This window comes from Drosophila subpulchrella, chromosome 3R (genome assembly GCF_014743375.2).
Source record: "Drosophila subpulchrella strain 33 F10 #4 breed RU33 chromosome 3R, RU_Dsub_v1.1 Primary Assembly, whole genome shotgun sequence".
Classification (NCBI taxonomy): Eukaryota; Metazoa; Arthropoda; class Insecta; order Diptera; family Drosophilidae; genus Drosophila; species Drosophila subpulchrella.
The window spans coordinates 16888106-16904617 of record NC_050609.1 but is presented as its reverse complement, the minus strand read 5'-3'; the positions used below and the strand labels follow the sequence as shown (position 1 = coordinate 16904617).

General features: G+C 38.7%; 1 protein-coding gene across 1 annotated transcript; it reads right to left on the bottom strand.

Annotated features, from left to right (window-relative positions):
- Nucleotides 1-7386: 7386 nt before the first annotated feature.
- On the bottom strand, nucleotides 7387-8055 carry LOC119562890. The gene is made up of 2 exons (XM_037876007.1): nucleotides 7995-8055; nucleotides 7387-7925 (listed from the first exon to the last, which is right to left on the bottom strand). The coding sequence occupies exons 1-2, from the start codon at nucleotides 8040-8042 to the stop codon at nucleotides 7425-7427; spliced, it is 549 nt and encodes a 182-aa protein (XP_037731935.1). The 5' UTR covers nucleotides 8043-8055; the 3' UTR covers nucleotides 7387-7424.
- Nucleotides 8056-16512: the final 8457 nt, after the last annotated feature.

The window sequence follows — 16512 nt, the reverse complement described above, 5'->3', positions numbered from 1 at the left end:
CGAAAAATACATTTGGGTGCCTTTATCAATCGGGTGCCTCTGCCGTCTTTATCGCGCACATGACGAACCTTTGACACAATTAGTGGCGTTTAAGCCGGCGCCGATAAGGAGCAGCGAAGGCTTGACACATGTGGCCCGCTGGATGCCTATCTTCATCAGCCAAAGGAAGCGGGCAACAATTCACGGGAGAGCCCCCATGCCATCCCATCCCATCCATACCTTACCATACCATCTCATCGCAGCGAAACAAAGGACATTTGCGTGAGGTCGACTGGGCCCAGAAGTAGGCGTGAAAAAGCTGCGATGGCGAGATGGCACTGTCGAATGGCAACAGAAAAATTCCGCATGAAGCAACTGACATCAAATTGTCGAGGGAACAGGTGAGGCAGCATTGTCCAGGTCCAACAATGGACCCGAGGATTGGGAATGGGATGGTGATGGGGTTCGGGATCGGAATCGGGGGCGCCTGTCAGTTGCAGGAGCACAATGGCCAGGACGGCAGCTCTCCAGCGCTTTTGTGCGTTCAGCATATGTCATTCATATACAATTACGGTCGCAATTTTCGATAGTTGGTCGCAAGATGCGAAATGTGGGTGCAAAAAGTGCAGTGGAAGAAAAACGCTTTCAGAAATTCGAGTGCTTCGTGACAGCAAGACATTGGAAACTTTTTAAAGACCAGAACTTTTGAAAAAACTTTGTATGAATGAAAGGTTTGTAAATACGTTTTCTCTCAGATACCATTTTAATTATTTTGTTACAATTAGAATGGTATCATAATATTAATATATTATTTATAAGGACTACAAATTTCTTTGATAAAAATCATATTCTTAGAATAAGAATGATATTACTATAATTACTATCATTCATACATACTTACTATGGAACAAGTACATGCAGCTCCTAAATTATGGTGTTAAGTGTATTTATAGTTGTTTTAAAGGAAATTAAAATAATTATCAGTTTCTATATGATAGTGGCAAGCATTTATTTATAGATTATGAGGCTTTCCAAAATTTCTATTTGTGCGTAAAAATGTAAGTCAAATTATTCAAGCCTGTACCAGCTGATACCTGAATATTTAATCAGAGGTTTTGTTTATTCAATCTACAGTTGTTCAACGCAAAGCTGGGATTATCAGCTCTTGAAACAATGAAGTATTGAAATAAGCAATCTGGGTATTTCCCAATTCCTGAATAAATCAAATGCTAACGAGCCATAAAGTTTCAGTGTCAGGCGAGGCAAGAGTTCAGTATTTGTACTATACGTTATAGTTTGCATTTGATGGACGACAAACTGTTTTCGAAGGCGGCCACTCCAGTTCAGGCGAAAAGGAAAAGAATCGAACGTGGAGCCCGCATAGTGCGTCATAATTCACTCAGCACTCGGGTCTGTTCGATATATGTACTATATATGGTTGCGTGTCGAAGGCGACTTCTTCACTTGGCCAAGTTGGGGTTTTCGGGCTTAAGGTGGTTGCTTTTGACCAGTTGGTCATGCCTTTGGCTTTGAATTATTGATGGGCGTATTAAGAAGATTAATGTGATGAGCTATGGGGCACGGAGAGTTTTGTCGTTGGCTGTTGTCGTTGGTCATGTTAATGTCTTCATTGTCGGCTTCAAGCTTTACCTTTACCGTTAGCCACCACCACCACCCCCCACCCCCTGGTGGTATATTGATGTGCTGGTTGTGTGTGTGTGTGTGGGCGAATCACTTCGATTGAGCAGCCCAGCAAAGAGCAATAACGTTCATCACTCGAACCCAAGTTCCCGGGAAATTCCCTCCTTTGGGGCCCGAGGTCGATTGGTCATTTTGTTATACCTCTCAATTCGGTGAGCTGCTTTTTTGGTTGCATTGCGCGTCTATAAGCCATTTTTCTTCCTACCTCACATAAGTTTTAAGCTGTGTGTAATTTATTTTTATAGCCATGTTGCCGACGTAAAGATTGCAAATATTTAGTTGACCAAGCCTCGGTTACGGTTGGAGCGTTAAAGGAATCACTATATAAGGGTGTCAAGATTTCTCCAATTTGGGGGTACCATGTGTACAACATGTTGGTTTACAGGCTGAGAAGTTTTTTTCGAATAAGTCGCCTAAGAGAGTTTTCAGATATAGAATATGCATTTCAAACCTGAAAGTTATTACATAAGGCCTATCAGAAATATGTAAGAGTTACAAATCTTGGCTATAATAAATGCAGACAGTTTTTAATGGCCCTGCTAAACTGCGCCGCATTTCTAATTATTGCAGTCACGGAAGGATGAGTTTTGGCTTTTAGGTCTTAGCCCACTGCTTATGCCGGGCGGCTTTTTCGCCCAGTTGGTGGAAGTCCGGTGGAAACGGCAACCTCAGACATTGACTTTGGTAAAATTGTGGCACGCCAAGCACATTTTGAAGCTCATCAGTAATACAGTTACACAACGGGCCGCCGGGGGAAAAGGCGGTAAGTGGAGGACTCCGCTGGGGCAGAGTCAAAGCCAAAACCGAAACCAATGTTGATTTTATTGCTTGCCGCAATGTTTTTAACTTTAGCAGGAGCAACGCCGCCGCCGCCTCTGTTGCCACTGGAATTACACAAAGAGAAAATACATCAGAAAGTTAATTAACATTTTAGCATAAATAGAGTCTTTAGTCCTCGAAATGGATTCGGTTAAATTTACAAAATTTCTAAACGTCCAATTTAAAAATACTAAAAATTCGGATTTAAAAGATAAAGATTTGACTGACATTTGACTGAAATATAAAGTGTAGTTTTTATTTTCATCATCAATTTGTTATTCGTTTCCATCAAACTTGGCAATTGTTTTTACAGTTTTTAGCCAAACAAGAGCCATCAAAGTCATGATCTTAAGAGCTGTTAAACTCAAAGTCAACATCAAAGCAGGTTAATGTCCCAGGGAACTTTCAGTGATTTTTTCGCCGTGTTTCGAGAAGTTCCCCAGGGTGTAGGCAACTGTCGCGTTGCATGTTGCCTTGTTGCTGCTATTACTGCAGCACAGCTCCGCACAGCATTTAACCACTCAGGCAGCAGGGCAACAAGGCGGCCAGGCCAGAGCAGGCCAAAACAGCCAACGGCCAACAGCCAACATCCAACGGCCAACAGGCAGCAGCCAAACTGCCAGACAGCCGGGCCAAAAGCTGGGCCATGCGATGGCAAAACGTGCTGAGTTTTCGTAATTAGTGCACAAGAGTGCAGCCCGATGGCCACGTGCAGGGATTTTTCAGGGGTGTTCCGGGCTCCAAGGGGGTTTTCGGGGGATCTGAGGACCCAAAACACTCTCCAGCCGCCGGAGCACGTTTGTGTGGGACCGGTGGAGCTGCCTTTTCGGCCTTTTAGAGTGTGACATGGCAATGGCAGTGCCTGCGTCATCTATCGCCTCCTTCTGCGTTGAGGAGTGTGTGTTCCTGTTTCTTTGCAGTTGGCTTAAATAAGTTGTTAGTCGCCGGCCGCGTTGCCTTTGCGCGTTTGACACACAAGTTGTCGCCTTTAAGCCACTGCCGTCGAATATTGAATTCCCAATGAGATTTTCGTGTTACTGGAGACCCAGGAATAAAGGGATAAAGGAATAAGGGTACAATGAGCCGAAAGTTAGGGTTGAAATTGGCCCTCAGAATTCAAAATAGCATTGTTTATTCATGAAGATAATCCTTAAAAGATGAAATGGTGATTTAAAAAAATAAAGTGAGATATTAAATAGCTTAAAATTAAAGCTTAGACCTAGTTTTAGTTTAATCTACTGATAAGAAAATGGGTAAAAAATTCCCAAAGAATATTTAACTGCCAAGCAACATCATATAACAATGACCACAATGGAAGCCACCCCAAGCCCATTTAGTTCTTTATGTTCTGTTTTTTAAGCAATCAATAGATACGAATAAAATCAGTGGCATAGTTTTAAAACTTTCCAGCATCGCTCTTTATGTCTGCCAGAATTTTTTGCGGACCATTCGCTAACGACATTGGCAGGCAGCAAACAGTTTTCAGCTGCCATGGCCTTAATTTTACTGATTATGGCAGCAACCAGGCAAACTTTTGGCCATTAAAAAAGATTCGTTTTAATGAGTTTGGCAGACAAGGCAACAAGGTCCCCAGCCCAAAGCCCAGAGCCCACAGCCTCCCATCGCCCCATTCGCACCCATTCTCCATCGAGGTTCCCTTTATCGGGGCGAAAAACTGTCGCTGTTTATCTTTTGCCGGCTGGCAGTCAAAATGCAGCCAAGGTCTGCCCCGAACTGGACCTCAGATGCATGTGCAGATATATGTAAATAAATATGCATGGGCACTCGGAATAAAAATCACTCTGGAGTTCAAAAATACCTTTCTTAAGATATAAAGAAATTTTACTAAGGTTCTCCATTGTCGAAAGATGAACTCTTGTATGCCAGCAACCAATAAAAGTTTTCAAATACTCTGTTTTTTAAGAAAACTATATCTTAAACTATAAACTAAAATCGTCCTTAAACAAAAGAAAATATTTGTAAGAGAAATACAAATATATTTAATTTAAAATTTGGGTAGAATTTATAAAAAATGTTCTAAATATTTAAATATAATAACTTTCTTTTGTGGATTTAGCTACTTTCCCTTAAAGAACTATCTGAATATTTCTGCTTTTATTTTCTTTTTTAAGTAATAGTTTATTTTCTGGATATTTATTTCGTATATTTAATTTTTTGAAAGTCAAATTAATTAAATTCCCAGATGGCTTGAATTTATTCTCAGAATTTCTTCAATATTTATTTCCAAGTGCATGGGAAATCTGCATTTTAGTGCAATTAACATTTGGGATTTCATCCCAATGGGTTGGCATGGGGCGCATCGGTACCGAGCATTGTCCATTCCATAAATCAGCATAAATTGAGTGCGCAAATAAAGTAATTGTCCTTTTGGCCGTTTAAGGCTGGTAATTTCTGGGCCAACACCCGGAGACAAGTAAGACTTTTACCTGACCGAATTCGAGAGGAGTAATTTAAGTTGAGGGCGCTATAAAATCACTTGTTCTGCTAATTGAAAGCCCGGCACAATTAAAGTCGTCGCCAGGATGAGATGGGGTTTCCCTGCGTAAAAAACTTTCTCGTTCGCCGGACTTTTTCTGCCTGATTGACAGCTGTCATGGCGATAACCGCAGTGGGACTTGTTTCTGGTCTCCTTTTTTTTCCTTTTTGCCCGATTGGTTGGGTTTTTTCCTGCAAACTGCATAAAATGCAGATGCACAGCTCATTTTCTCACTGGCAAAACTCTAGCCACGGGTTGTGGGATCTTGTGTAATTTCAATATTTCACAATAAATCCGAACGCCGCCAACGCGCTGGACTTTCTCCATCTCCATCGCCAAGTTGGCCAAGTCGCATAACGGTTGACAATTTGCAATGCGCCTGCGCCGCCTGTCACTCCAGATTTTGGGATCGAAGTCGAAGTCTCGGGATCGTCCCATGAAAAATGCATAAGTGACAAAAAGCAGAATAAAAAACCAAATCAGAAACCAACAATGGAACTCAAAATGCCGCAGAAAAAGATACTGCTGACCGATTTGACCGTATATGGACTTGTTTACTCCTTATGTTTATTAGTCCAAGTCCAGTGCAGTGCAGTTTCAGTTCGGTTTCAGTTCGAACGCCTACTGACCGAGTGACTGCCTTCCCAGCACCTCTCCTTTCCATCTTTCCATCTTTAGCTGGGAAAAAAGCCACTATGGAGCAGGTTATTGGCCATCGTCTGGGGCTTTTCAAGTGAAATTAAGTCATTTTTCAATGCATTGTATAAGAGAGCGTGTGGCAAAAGAGTGGGAGTCTTGGGGAAAATTTAAAAATCAGGGGAACAGCTTTTTATGTTTAATTTATTTTTTAAATTTTATAAGATTTTAAGGTAACAACATTTTTTAAAGCCATATTTACTATTAGATTTTTTTGACATCTTAAATAAGCCTTAACATAATTTTAATTTGATTCTGTCATTTTAAAACATTGGTTGAAAGTATAAAATGTACTGCTGATTGAAAGGAAATTATAGATATAACAATGTACTTTTTTAGAATTACCTTACTTTTATTAAAGTAAAAATCTCTCAGTTCTTTGTTATAAGCTTAAATACGAATGTTCCCAGACTTCCCCTGCTAGCCACGTTTAATCGACGTGAAATCCATCATCAATTTGCCCTGAGTTCTCCTTCAATAATTTCTCACAATCTCCACCTTGACCACTGGGTGGACATTTCAAAGGAAAACCAACCAGCCACTTTCCACACCACATTGTGAACCCAATTTAACCCCACACCACCGATGTCCCCCGGCTTTATAGGGCCACTTTGGGCCATTTGTGGTTGCCTTGGCCAGTTTGCAAGATAGTTGGACTGAGGTTTTCCCCGGGACAAAGGCGATACCCGCAAATATTTGTAAGATGGAAATGTTGTCATGCCAGAAACACTTAGTTTGGGGGTCGTTCTTATCGGGGTGGTAATTTAAGAGCAGGATAATGACATAATCGGGAAGTATTGCCATTTAAGTAAGTACGAAACTCACCTGGCGGCCATTTCAATTGACACAGATTTATGTGGGCCATAAAATCGATAATTACCAACAATCATGTGAAATCGCTAATTTCCACGTCGGAGCAATTAATTGAAATGAAAAAGGCCGCAGGGCTTTCTTGGAAGGGGAAAATGGGGAAAAATATAGACCGGGAATGGGGAGCCCCGATGATGTCTGTTTCAGGCATTTTCTTTGACTTTGACTTGGAATCCCCCCTCGTTCCGAGTTAATTAATGCGTGCAATTTAATAAAAGCATAAACGATATATTAAACCGCCATCGCCGACGGTCCCACACAACCGAACAGGCAATAAAATTAATCAAATAATTACGCAGAGCTTCGGGCCAGAACGCCCAGGAACATTTGACTTATCAGCGTTCCATAAACGAGACATTAAAACTGGTCAAGAAAAGTCGGAACAAGAAAGCCACTGGATAAATATATATGTTGTATATATATATGGGAGTATTTTCTTCGTCGTGTTCTGTTTTCACTTGAGCGCAGCGAGGCATTTATCATTTTTAATCGAATGCGGAAACAATGGAGCGCGTCTAAGTGGAGCATTTGATGTGGGCGATGGTGGGCGCCTGTTTTCTTGGCAGCAGAAACCAGTCGAAGGCGAAGCGAAAAGGCCAACGAACAGCAGTAAGTGCTCAAAACAAATCTATAATAATTTCTTTTAATTGTTGCTCTTCCACTGCAGAAGCTTATGGCCAGATTGATCGAGTTGATGGCAGCTTAATGAGATTATTGTACGGAGTAGAGTTATTTAGACAATGGAGAAGGTAAGTAAAAGATTTGAAGAAAATTTGAAGGATTTATAAAGCCTTATAAAAAAATGATATTGATATTCCTTTGAATTTTAAAGTAAAATAATAAAAATCTTTTCTTTCCTTAGTCAAAATATAAGAGCGCGGTCATCAATAGAGGAGGTTATGTTATAAGTGCCGGTAAGTACTCCATCCTTAAAAAACGACGCAACGTGCCTGATATTTCCGCGGGTCATTATTGGCGGCCAATTATCCGCACTGATAGCAATGTTTTTCAGAAAGTGCGTTCCTTTCGGAAACACGCAGTCAGTCTTGTTGATCAAAAGATCAGTGTTCTCTCGTTTAATACTATCCGTAAAGTAGTATCCGTAGTCATTGAAGAAAGTGCAAATTCCCATAGCTGGCATAGAATAGGGCATGAGCTTAAAGTTGCCGTCGCGAGCAGGATTGTTATATATCTCTGTGGAGAATACACAGTTTTCATCGTTAAGATCCTCGAGAATTGTGAAAGTTCCATTCACTAAACGTTCGCGGCCAATGAGTCGGATATTTTTAAAGTCATAAGGCTGTGAGTTTTCTGCCCAGGTAAGGGATAACAAGGTCACTTCATAGGACTTTGGTATCTGCAACTAAAATAACTTTTATTTACCGATGGACTACTGAAATATTTATAATATTTTATAACAAGGATATATTACCAGTGCTTCGGGGATGGCCACGAGACAAACGAACAGAATGAACAACATAACAACAGAACGATTCAGCCACTGACACTAGGACTAAGTTCGTTTAACCTATATATAGGCAAGTTTTCGCTTATCTCTCGTATTCAGAATGATCTTAACCTGTTTAAACCTTTTTATAATTAGAGCTTATTTAACCCAGAAATGTTACACGCCATCCATACTTTTAAGTGGAATGTTAACACGTCAATTATATAATATGGGGAATGGGCGATTATATTCCTACATACTTTGTTAAAGCTGTAACAAAAATTATATAATACTATTTATAATTTACCACTAAAACAAAATATTGTATATTAGATATATTTATTCAGATCATTCCCAGTTCGACTTGAAGTGCAGTGCGTAGTACCCGCAAAATCCCGGCCAAGATTTGCTCAATTTTTCCAACTTATCGTAGGCTTCCCCTTGTAATTCCCCCCTCGGAGGGTGAGGGTCCAAATGGAAGGCGAAACCTAATGTAGCAGAAAATTACTTTATATGCACATGGCAGAGCTGCCGATAGATGGCGCAACGAGTTCATTGGCGACCCAGCCGAGCCGAGCCTCGCCTATCAGCAGGCAATAATCGAGCCGAACGGCAAATTTAATTTGCTTTAAATTGTTGTTAAATGCGAGCAATTGAAATTTATGCCAACCAAACACAGCACAACGGCAGGCAGTGGAAAACAAAACAAAAACCGTGATAATCTGCAGCTACAAAGCCTTTGCCACAGCCTCCCGGCCACCATCATCGCCATTATTACCATCGCCATCATCATCATCACCAATTTAGCCAGATATCGGTGACGCCGCCAGTTGCACACTGGTTTGAATCTATATATAAACTAAGTACAATTTTACTAATTGCCCTGTTGTATAAATACATTGACAGATTTTATTAAATAAAGTAGGGAAAAATCAGGAAATGGTCTTAATGCATTTGGAAAATTAAAAATGGTCTGATCTACCTTTAAAAAAATATATAATTTCTTTCAATAAACGTGGAAGTACTTTTTAAAATATTGTACTTAGTAGATTAAATTCTTCCTTAAAGCTTATTAAAGGTTTTTTAAAGGAGAATAGTTCTATTACAAAATTCTCAGCACAATATATTATTAGAAAAAAGATCGAAAATGCATCTTTTTAAATCTGTTTAGACTACATTTCCAGCAGAACCCAAGTAAATGCAATCTATTTTTGAAAAACATAGTTTTAAAATCATGCTCATTTTTTAAACCCATTCTAATAAAATGGTAAAAAATATTTTAAATGATTTTACTTTTTAACTATTCTTTGACCTTTTCCCGTTGACACTTTTAGCAATATCTCAGCTTTTGGACCAGTGTATTATTGGCCTGGCTCTGCAGTTTCGTTTTGGTTTTGCCATCGACGGTTTGGCGCCGTCTGGGGGCGCATGCGCGAATGTCCTTGTGCGCTATTTTCATTTTTTTTCATCAGTTTTTTCGCTCTTTTTCGACTCGAACATAATAATTTTATAGTGAAAAGTGAAGTAAAACAAATGCGACAAAGCAAATGGCGCAAATTGCCGACTGTCTGCCGAGAGCTGTCGGACTGTCTGTCCGCGTGTCTAACTTAATACGGCATGAAATGTCAATTGGGCTGGCAACTGGCAACCTGCGGCCTGGAGACCAAATAGCCACATATCCATACATCCATTATAGCCTGCTGCACTCTAATCAAATTCAAAACAAATTTGTGCGAACAGAACTCTTTGGCTTTGGCTTATGTTTATACTGGGTAAGTAACATGCGAAAATTGGCAACGAGGCTGCGCCATTTGGAACTGGTTTAAAGTTATTGTCCATCTTTTGATTTTCCTGGGCCTTCTGATGTCTGTGGTGTGTTTGGTGTTGCTGTCGCACATCGACAATGTCGCTGGTTTCGCTGTCTCTGGTTGGTGGCACTGCCACTTGCCGCTGGCCGCCGTTGTCTTTCGTTGCTGACTCTTATTGGCTTTTTGGCTCGGTGATTAGTAGGTCAGAGTTTTTCATTTCCAATTGGATATGTTGCACAAGCACACACGAAACAAGTGTACGAGTGTGTGCCGCCGCTTTTGGCCATATTAGGAAGGGTACAGGCAGCCAACTAGAAAACAAACAAACCAGCATTCGACTACATCGGACATGGCCACTATGACTAGACTATGACTGCGCGGACAAGGCAGTAAGAATCGCACTCCAAAACCAGCGATTTTAATTCATTCGATCCACTCGCCGGTGGGAAAGTGTCGAGCCCGTCCAACTCATCAGTTTTATGCTAGGAAAATGTTACCTTAAAATCACAAAATCGATGGGAATGTCCGGGAAATAATCAAAACATTAATAGAAAATAAATAATAATTAAAATACGAAATTAAAATGCTAAGAATTAAAATTATTACAAGGCATAAATATTCAAAAAGCAAATTATCTATGTTATTTTATTTAAATAGTAGGTAGAATTTAGAAATATAATATATGGTTGGGAGATGTATAAGGAAATAATGGTAATACAAAGTATAAATAAATTATGTGTTGTAATCCATTTTAAGTACTTCAAATCTAAATATAGGAAAGAACTAAACCTCATCTTCGTACCCCAAGCTATTTGTACAAATGAGGAAAATCATAGTTTACACAAGCTCAAGAAATCCACATATGAATTGGAATATTTCATTCAATAATATTATTACAATCGAGTACCTGGCACTCATATTACACACAAAAAAGCTGACTCTAATTGCCTTTGGCAGCACTTTTGAATTGGTCAGCGAAGGCAACCAAAAACACATATACTTTACCCCGCAAAATCAGTAAAATATTTTATTTATCTTACGAGTGGGCCAACGCCTGAGACGGAGACTTTAACTTCGAGTTCGACTGAGTCTCACCTCGCCAATGGCAATGCCAGCGAGAAAGCATGAAAAACAAATATAAATTTTTATATTTATTTTCGTTGCCGCACTTTTGTGGGGGTGGCGCCAAGCCAAAGACCCAAACTCAGATCGAGACTCAGACCCAAAAAACACTGTGGTGGCCTCCAAAAGCACAAAATTCGCACGAGTATTTAACACCAAGAGCCAAATGACACCAACAACAATGACATTAACAAGCTGGAAAAAAGAGAAACAAAATAACAATAAAAGCACATAATAATAACATTCGGCCGGCAATCAATTTGAAATTGAAACGGGCTTTTATTGCGGTAGGTGGGTTGGTATTTTGCTATACCCGATATTACGACCGTGCGTAGGATTGGAGTCCCCCGTTAAGACTTACACCGAAATTGTGACTGTGTCTGACTTCTTTTGACCATCACCAATTGAGGCTTATTACTTGCAATTAGAGCCGGCATTCCAAGGCAATACTGCTCTTTTGCCGCTAAAAATAAACTCTGCCATAAATTTGAGAGTTTATTTATATTCGTTTTGATTGAATTTTAATGTGCGTAACTGCCAACTGCATGCAGACATCAAAGACTGGGCAATTAATCATCACGAGTGCTAAGTAGAATGATTCTCATTTTATGCTAAGCAATTTAGGGCGTATCGCCGGCAATCGATCAAGCCAAATCGCACCTTGGCGGATTTTAACCTATTTTTGATATGTCTTGGTAAATGAGAAAATTATTTTATTTATTCATTTCTCAAAATAAAATAAAGCCGTGCCAAAAACCAAACCAAAAAGGCAATACTCCTTTTAAGAACCAAACCCATAAAAATCACAAAGCCTCTTCTTTCAATCATTTAATCAAAGATCAGTAGACACTCCCACGTTGAATCATAAAACGAATTCAAAATTCCTAATCCTAACAAATATGCATTAAAAAAAATCTAATTGACTAAATTAATTACAGGTTAAAGTAACCAATATAAATTAATAAACCAATTAAATGCATATTACACGTTTTTTGTCCTGTATAATTATCCAATTAAAACATGTTATAAGTTGTAACTGGATGATACATTTTGATTTAGTTAGTGTGTTAAAAAGAACTTTATTTATTATGCTTGAATAATCGAAATATTTATTTTGACTTATTTGGATGCATTTAACTGTGTTCATTTATTATCACAAAAAATTATTTTTGAAAAATTCCGTATTGACTACTTGCATTGTTTAAAATTTTCTTACGAAAAAATAACATTTTATCTTTAAAGCTGCTGTTTTCCCCATACATCGTTACGATTTATCAACTGCAGTCCGACACGATTCATATAAAATATGTAGATGATGACATATGGCCCCAATGTTGGACCGCTAAATATATCAAAATTTATAGTCTGTGCTCCGGATGGCCCCAATAACAAATAAAAAGGGAAATAAAGAAAATAACCAACTCACCTGCCGCCCTCGAGCACACTTACCTCTTTATTTGAGCCCACTTATTTATAAAAACAGACACGCACCCATATACATCACTCGAAACGGATCGGATGGATATATATTGTGTGTGCACTCGTGTACATAATGTCGAGCAAAACCAATCGCTGATGTGAAACGTCTCGAATGCGTTGGCGTTTTGTCAACACTTTTTTGGGCGGGGGAGGTACTATACCATATACCATACCATACCATACGAACATGGGAACCTGAAGCAGACGCTGCTGCAGAAATCACTTTGATGAGCATCGGCATTGACATGTCGTTGAAATTATTACCCCGACTGTCAGTTGGCATCCACATTTATTCACTCGGCGGCGCATTTCGAGTGGTCTTTTATAATTGGCACTCGGACAGGAGTTGGTTTGTGGGTGTTGGGTGGTGGCGGGTGGCTGGTGACTGGTGGTTGTGTGCTGCCAAGATGCGACACCAATTCGAAATCCAAATCCCCATCTCCCGAGCACCGGGCTTAAAATCAATATTTATACGTCCTCGCTCACGCCCTGTGATCCCCTGCCCCAACCAATTCCCCCGGCCAATCATGATGAGTTAATGCCACCAACAGTCAGCCATTAGACGGGCCAGTGGACACTCCAATCCCCACGAAGCCCCCTGTTCACCCATTTACACAGCATGTCTCCCTGTCATTTCGAATGTCTGATGATGTCACACAGAGAAAAATAAATATATCTGTGTCTTCCCTATCAAAATACATTTTTCCTGTGACGATTTATAATATACTTTAGGTTTTGCAATATAATTTTTAAATTAGTATAAGTAAATTTTCAAATAAAGATGGAAATAGTTTTGGATACAGCTACATACTTATATTCCAAACTGATATTAAATCCCTCAGTATTTTGTCAACAAGTAATTAAGGATATTATCTCTTTTTATTATGAAAAGCTTTAAAATAGGATCATCCAGAAAAACAATGGAACTTTAAAAAAAAAAGAAGACTGATAAAAGTTAAAAATGATATTATTTATACATAACAATTGTTGATGAATTTTTCTTGACTTTTTTGATCATTTTTTGTAGGGTTGTTAACTACTTTAATAAAAACCACAATGAAAGATATAATTTTTTTTGATGATGATCTAAAAACGAATTTTAAAATATAATTTTAACTGTCAGAATGTGGTTCGAAAATATTTTTTTTAACTGGGATAAGAAATAATACTCAATTTATTTAAAATACTGAATATTATTAGTATATCATTTTTTACCAGGGGTACATAAAAGGTACTTTAAGTGTTTAAGCCAATTTTTGATTTACCTTAGATAATTTTTTTTTTTGGCTGGAATACATAGAGAAGAATACAGAGGACCACATAAAAGTGGAATACTTTTTCTCCGAGTGTCCTTGTTACTGTCCACGGAGATTTGCATTGGTTATTAGCTCAGCTGCTCATCGGGACCTTATATCTGCGTGTGTGTTCCTGTGTGCGTTGTCTGCGGTTTCGATTTTGTTGACAATTTGTAGCGTAATTAATTGAACCAAAATTAATAAAAACAACAACAAACCGACGGGTAGACAGACGATGACGACAGCGATCCATTGTTGTTTGTTGTGTTGTGTAGTGTTGTGTGTTATTTGGTGTTGCTCGGGTTGCTGTGGTTATTGTTGTGTTTGGTGGACAAATGGAAAGGGGATTACAATTGGCAGCGACGAGTGATACATAATGTTAAATGACTTAAATGCTTGATTGACGGGGGCCAAAATCACGTTTTTCGCAGGCGGCAGCACCACCAAACTAACCATATAACCACCATCACCATCCATACAACCACCATCGCTCACGATTAGCCACGATCTTTGGATCGCTGGGTTCATATTGCTTTGACTTTTCTGCAGTTTCACTTTTCGCCTTCTTGTGTGATTTGTTAGGCTTTGTCAATGGCCGGACATATCCATTATTCTTCACACACGATTAGTTTTCGATGCTTCAGTGGCGAACGCTTTTCATGGCTAATAAGCGTTGATTGATATGAGCAGGCTAAACTATTTTGCCGAAAGTGATCCATGTTTATGTCAATGGGTGTTTAAATCAAAGTGGGATTTGCATATCACAGATCTGCATCCATTTTCCCATACAATGTGCCAAAGCAAGCAAGGAAAATAAACAAGATTAAATAATAAAGTTTTTGTATGACCTCAATTTGATATTAACTAATGAATTTTATAGAGACTAGTATATGGTTTTTATAATAACCTTTTATAAAAAAACCTTTGTTTTTACTATTCCATTGATACATGGATCAACTAATTAAATCAGAATGTCTGGCAAATGTTTGTGCAACAAACAAATAAAAACACACTGAAATCATCTATTAAATTTATGCAGGTAAATGATTTCGTATTAATTGCCTATTGTCGACCGCCTGAAAGTTTTACAAAGTAACTTTACTATGCCATTCATAAACTCACCAACTGATTCATATGCCCCGCACCCACGCGACCCTCACTTATGCAAATTAGAAATATCAAAGTGCTCAAAAAAATTAATTATCACTAAAAATGAGATGGATATACAAGAAAAAGACAACAACTTAATCGTTTGGCATTTCCGCTCGTCCAATTCCACTCAAAATAGCCAGCTTCCACTTCCCCAAAGCCAAAAAGCCAACCAAAGAGAACCTGTGCAGGTGGTTATGACCATGAGGGAGCGTGGGCCGGCCAAGTCGAGTGTATTTCCGCTTGAATGCGGCAATAATGATATTTGTAATAATAAATTTACGTGAAATATAAAACAAAATCAACGTTGACTCAAGTCGCCGCCCACTCAGCGACACCAACGCTTTTCGAGGCAGCAGACAAAGTTAACAACCGGCAAGGTAGCAACAAAAAAGTAAAAAGAGAAAAATCCAGTCAGAAACACGGCTCAGAAGCTTGGCCCAAAGCCTCACAATTAGCCAGTTGCGAGAGTCTTTTCTGTTTTTCTCTGCTTTCTCGCAGCTTTCCCATGTGGCGGCCTTAAATGGTGGCAGACACGTCTCACAGACTTCCTAAGCGGGATCTCCGGCTTATAGCTTTGGTCTCGGGATCGGACTTATAAACTGGGCATCGCGCTCGCTCTGTGACCATATTAAGGCAAATGCGATTTCCGAAGCTGGCAATTAAAAGCCAGAGCCAAAGTGGTAACTCAGAATATTTGCATAAGCAATTGAGCGACATGGCAGGTGAAGAGGGATTATTCTCACTTAGATCGGATTGTAAGTAATATTCAAATAAACAAAGATTTATAGGTGTTGTTAGGAAGAGCCATAAACTGTAACAGATCAATTTAAAAATTGTAATACATTTAGTTGAGAAAATTATATTATATAAATGTATAATCATTAAAAATAATAAATCAAATAACCAAACAAGTTTACCTTAAAATATAAAAAAACTGTATTTCAATAAGGATTTATTAAGATGATAGCAAAATGAAAGAGTTATAAAAACTGTTTAGCAATAAAATGTATGTCTTTTTAATCCTCTTTTAAAGGAAATGGTTTTTCTTTTTTATGTTTTCAATCTATGTTCTTCATTACTTTATTTTTAAATCCCCTCTACTACACTCATGTACTTTCGAAACCAACCATAAATTGATCATAAAACAAACATTCAAATGTGACGTTTGTTTTTTAATTATGGCTCGCTTATTCATGTTCTTGTCTTGAGATTCGTCGTCATCCAGCATATTAAGCTGTCAGCAGAGAAAAAAATCAAAACACCATTGGCCAATTTGTATGTATTTTTGGATATGCTCAGTTAATGAAAAACATTTCTACATATATAATTTTTAGCTCATTCGCACGCAAATCAAATTGATGTTGCATGCCTTACTTTTGACTCTCTGGAAATCCGTGAGACGACCTTGGGCCGTGAAAAATGTATGCTTTCTGGACAACAAAACGAAAAAATTGTATAATCAAATTTAACTGTTGTCATCATGATTTATTTACTTAAGAACAAAACACGACAAACGATGACGGACTCGCCGTCAGACAGAAGCACAAAGATAAATTAATCGCCAGTCAGTCGGGGAGTCGATCGGTCTATTGCCCGCAGTCATTATTTACAAGTGCTCACATATATGAGTATATCGGAGCAAACTGG

Coding starts and splice junctions, on each gene's coding strand:
- LOC119562890 (XM_037876007.1), bottom strand. CDS start 8,042: ATGTTGTTCATTCTGTTCGTTTGTCTCGTGGCCATCCCCGAAGCACTG. Junction 7,926..7,994: donor TGGCCATCCCCGAAGCACTG/GTAATATATCCT, acceptor AAGTTATTTTAG/TTGCAGATACCAAAGTCCTA.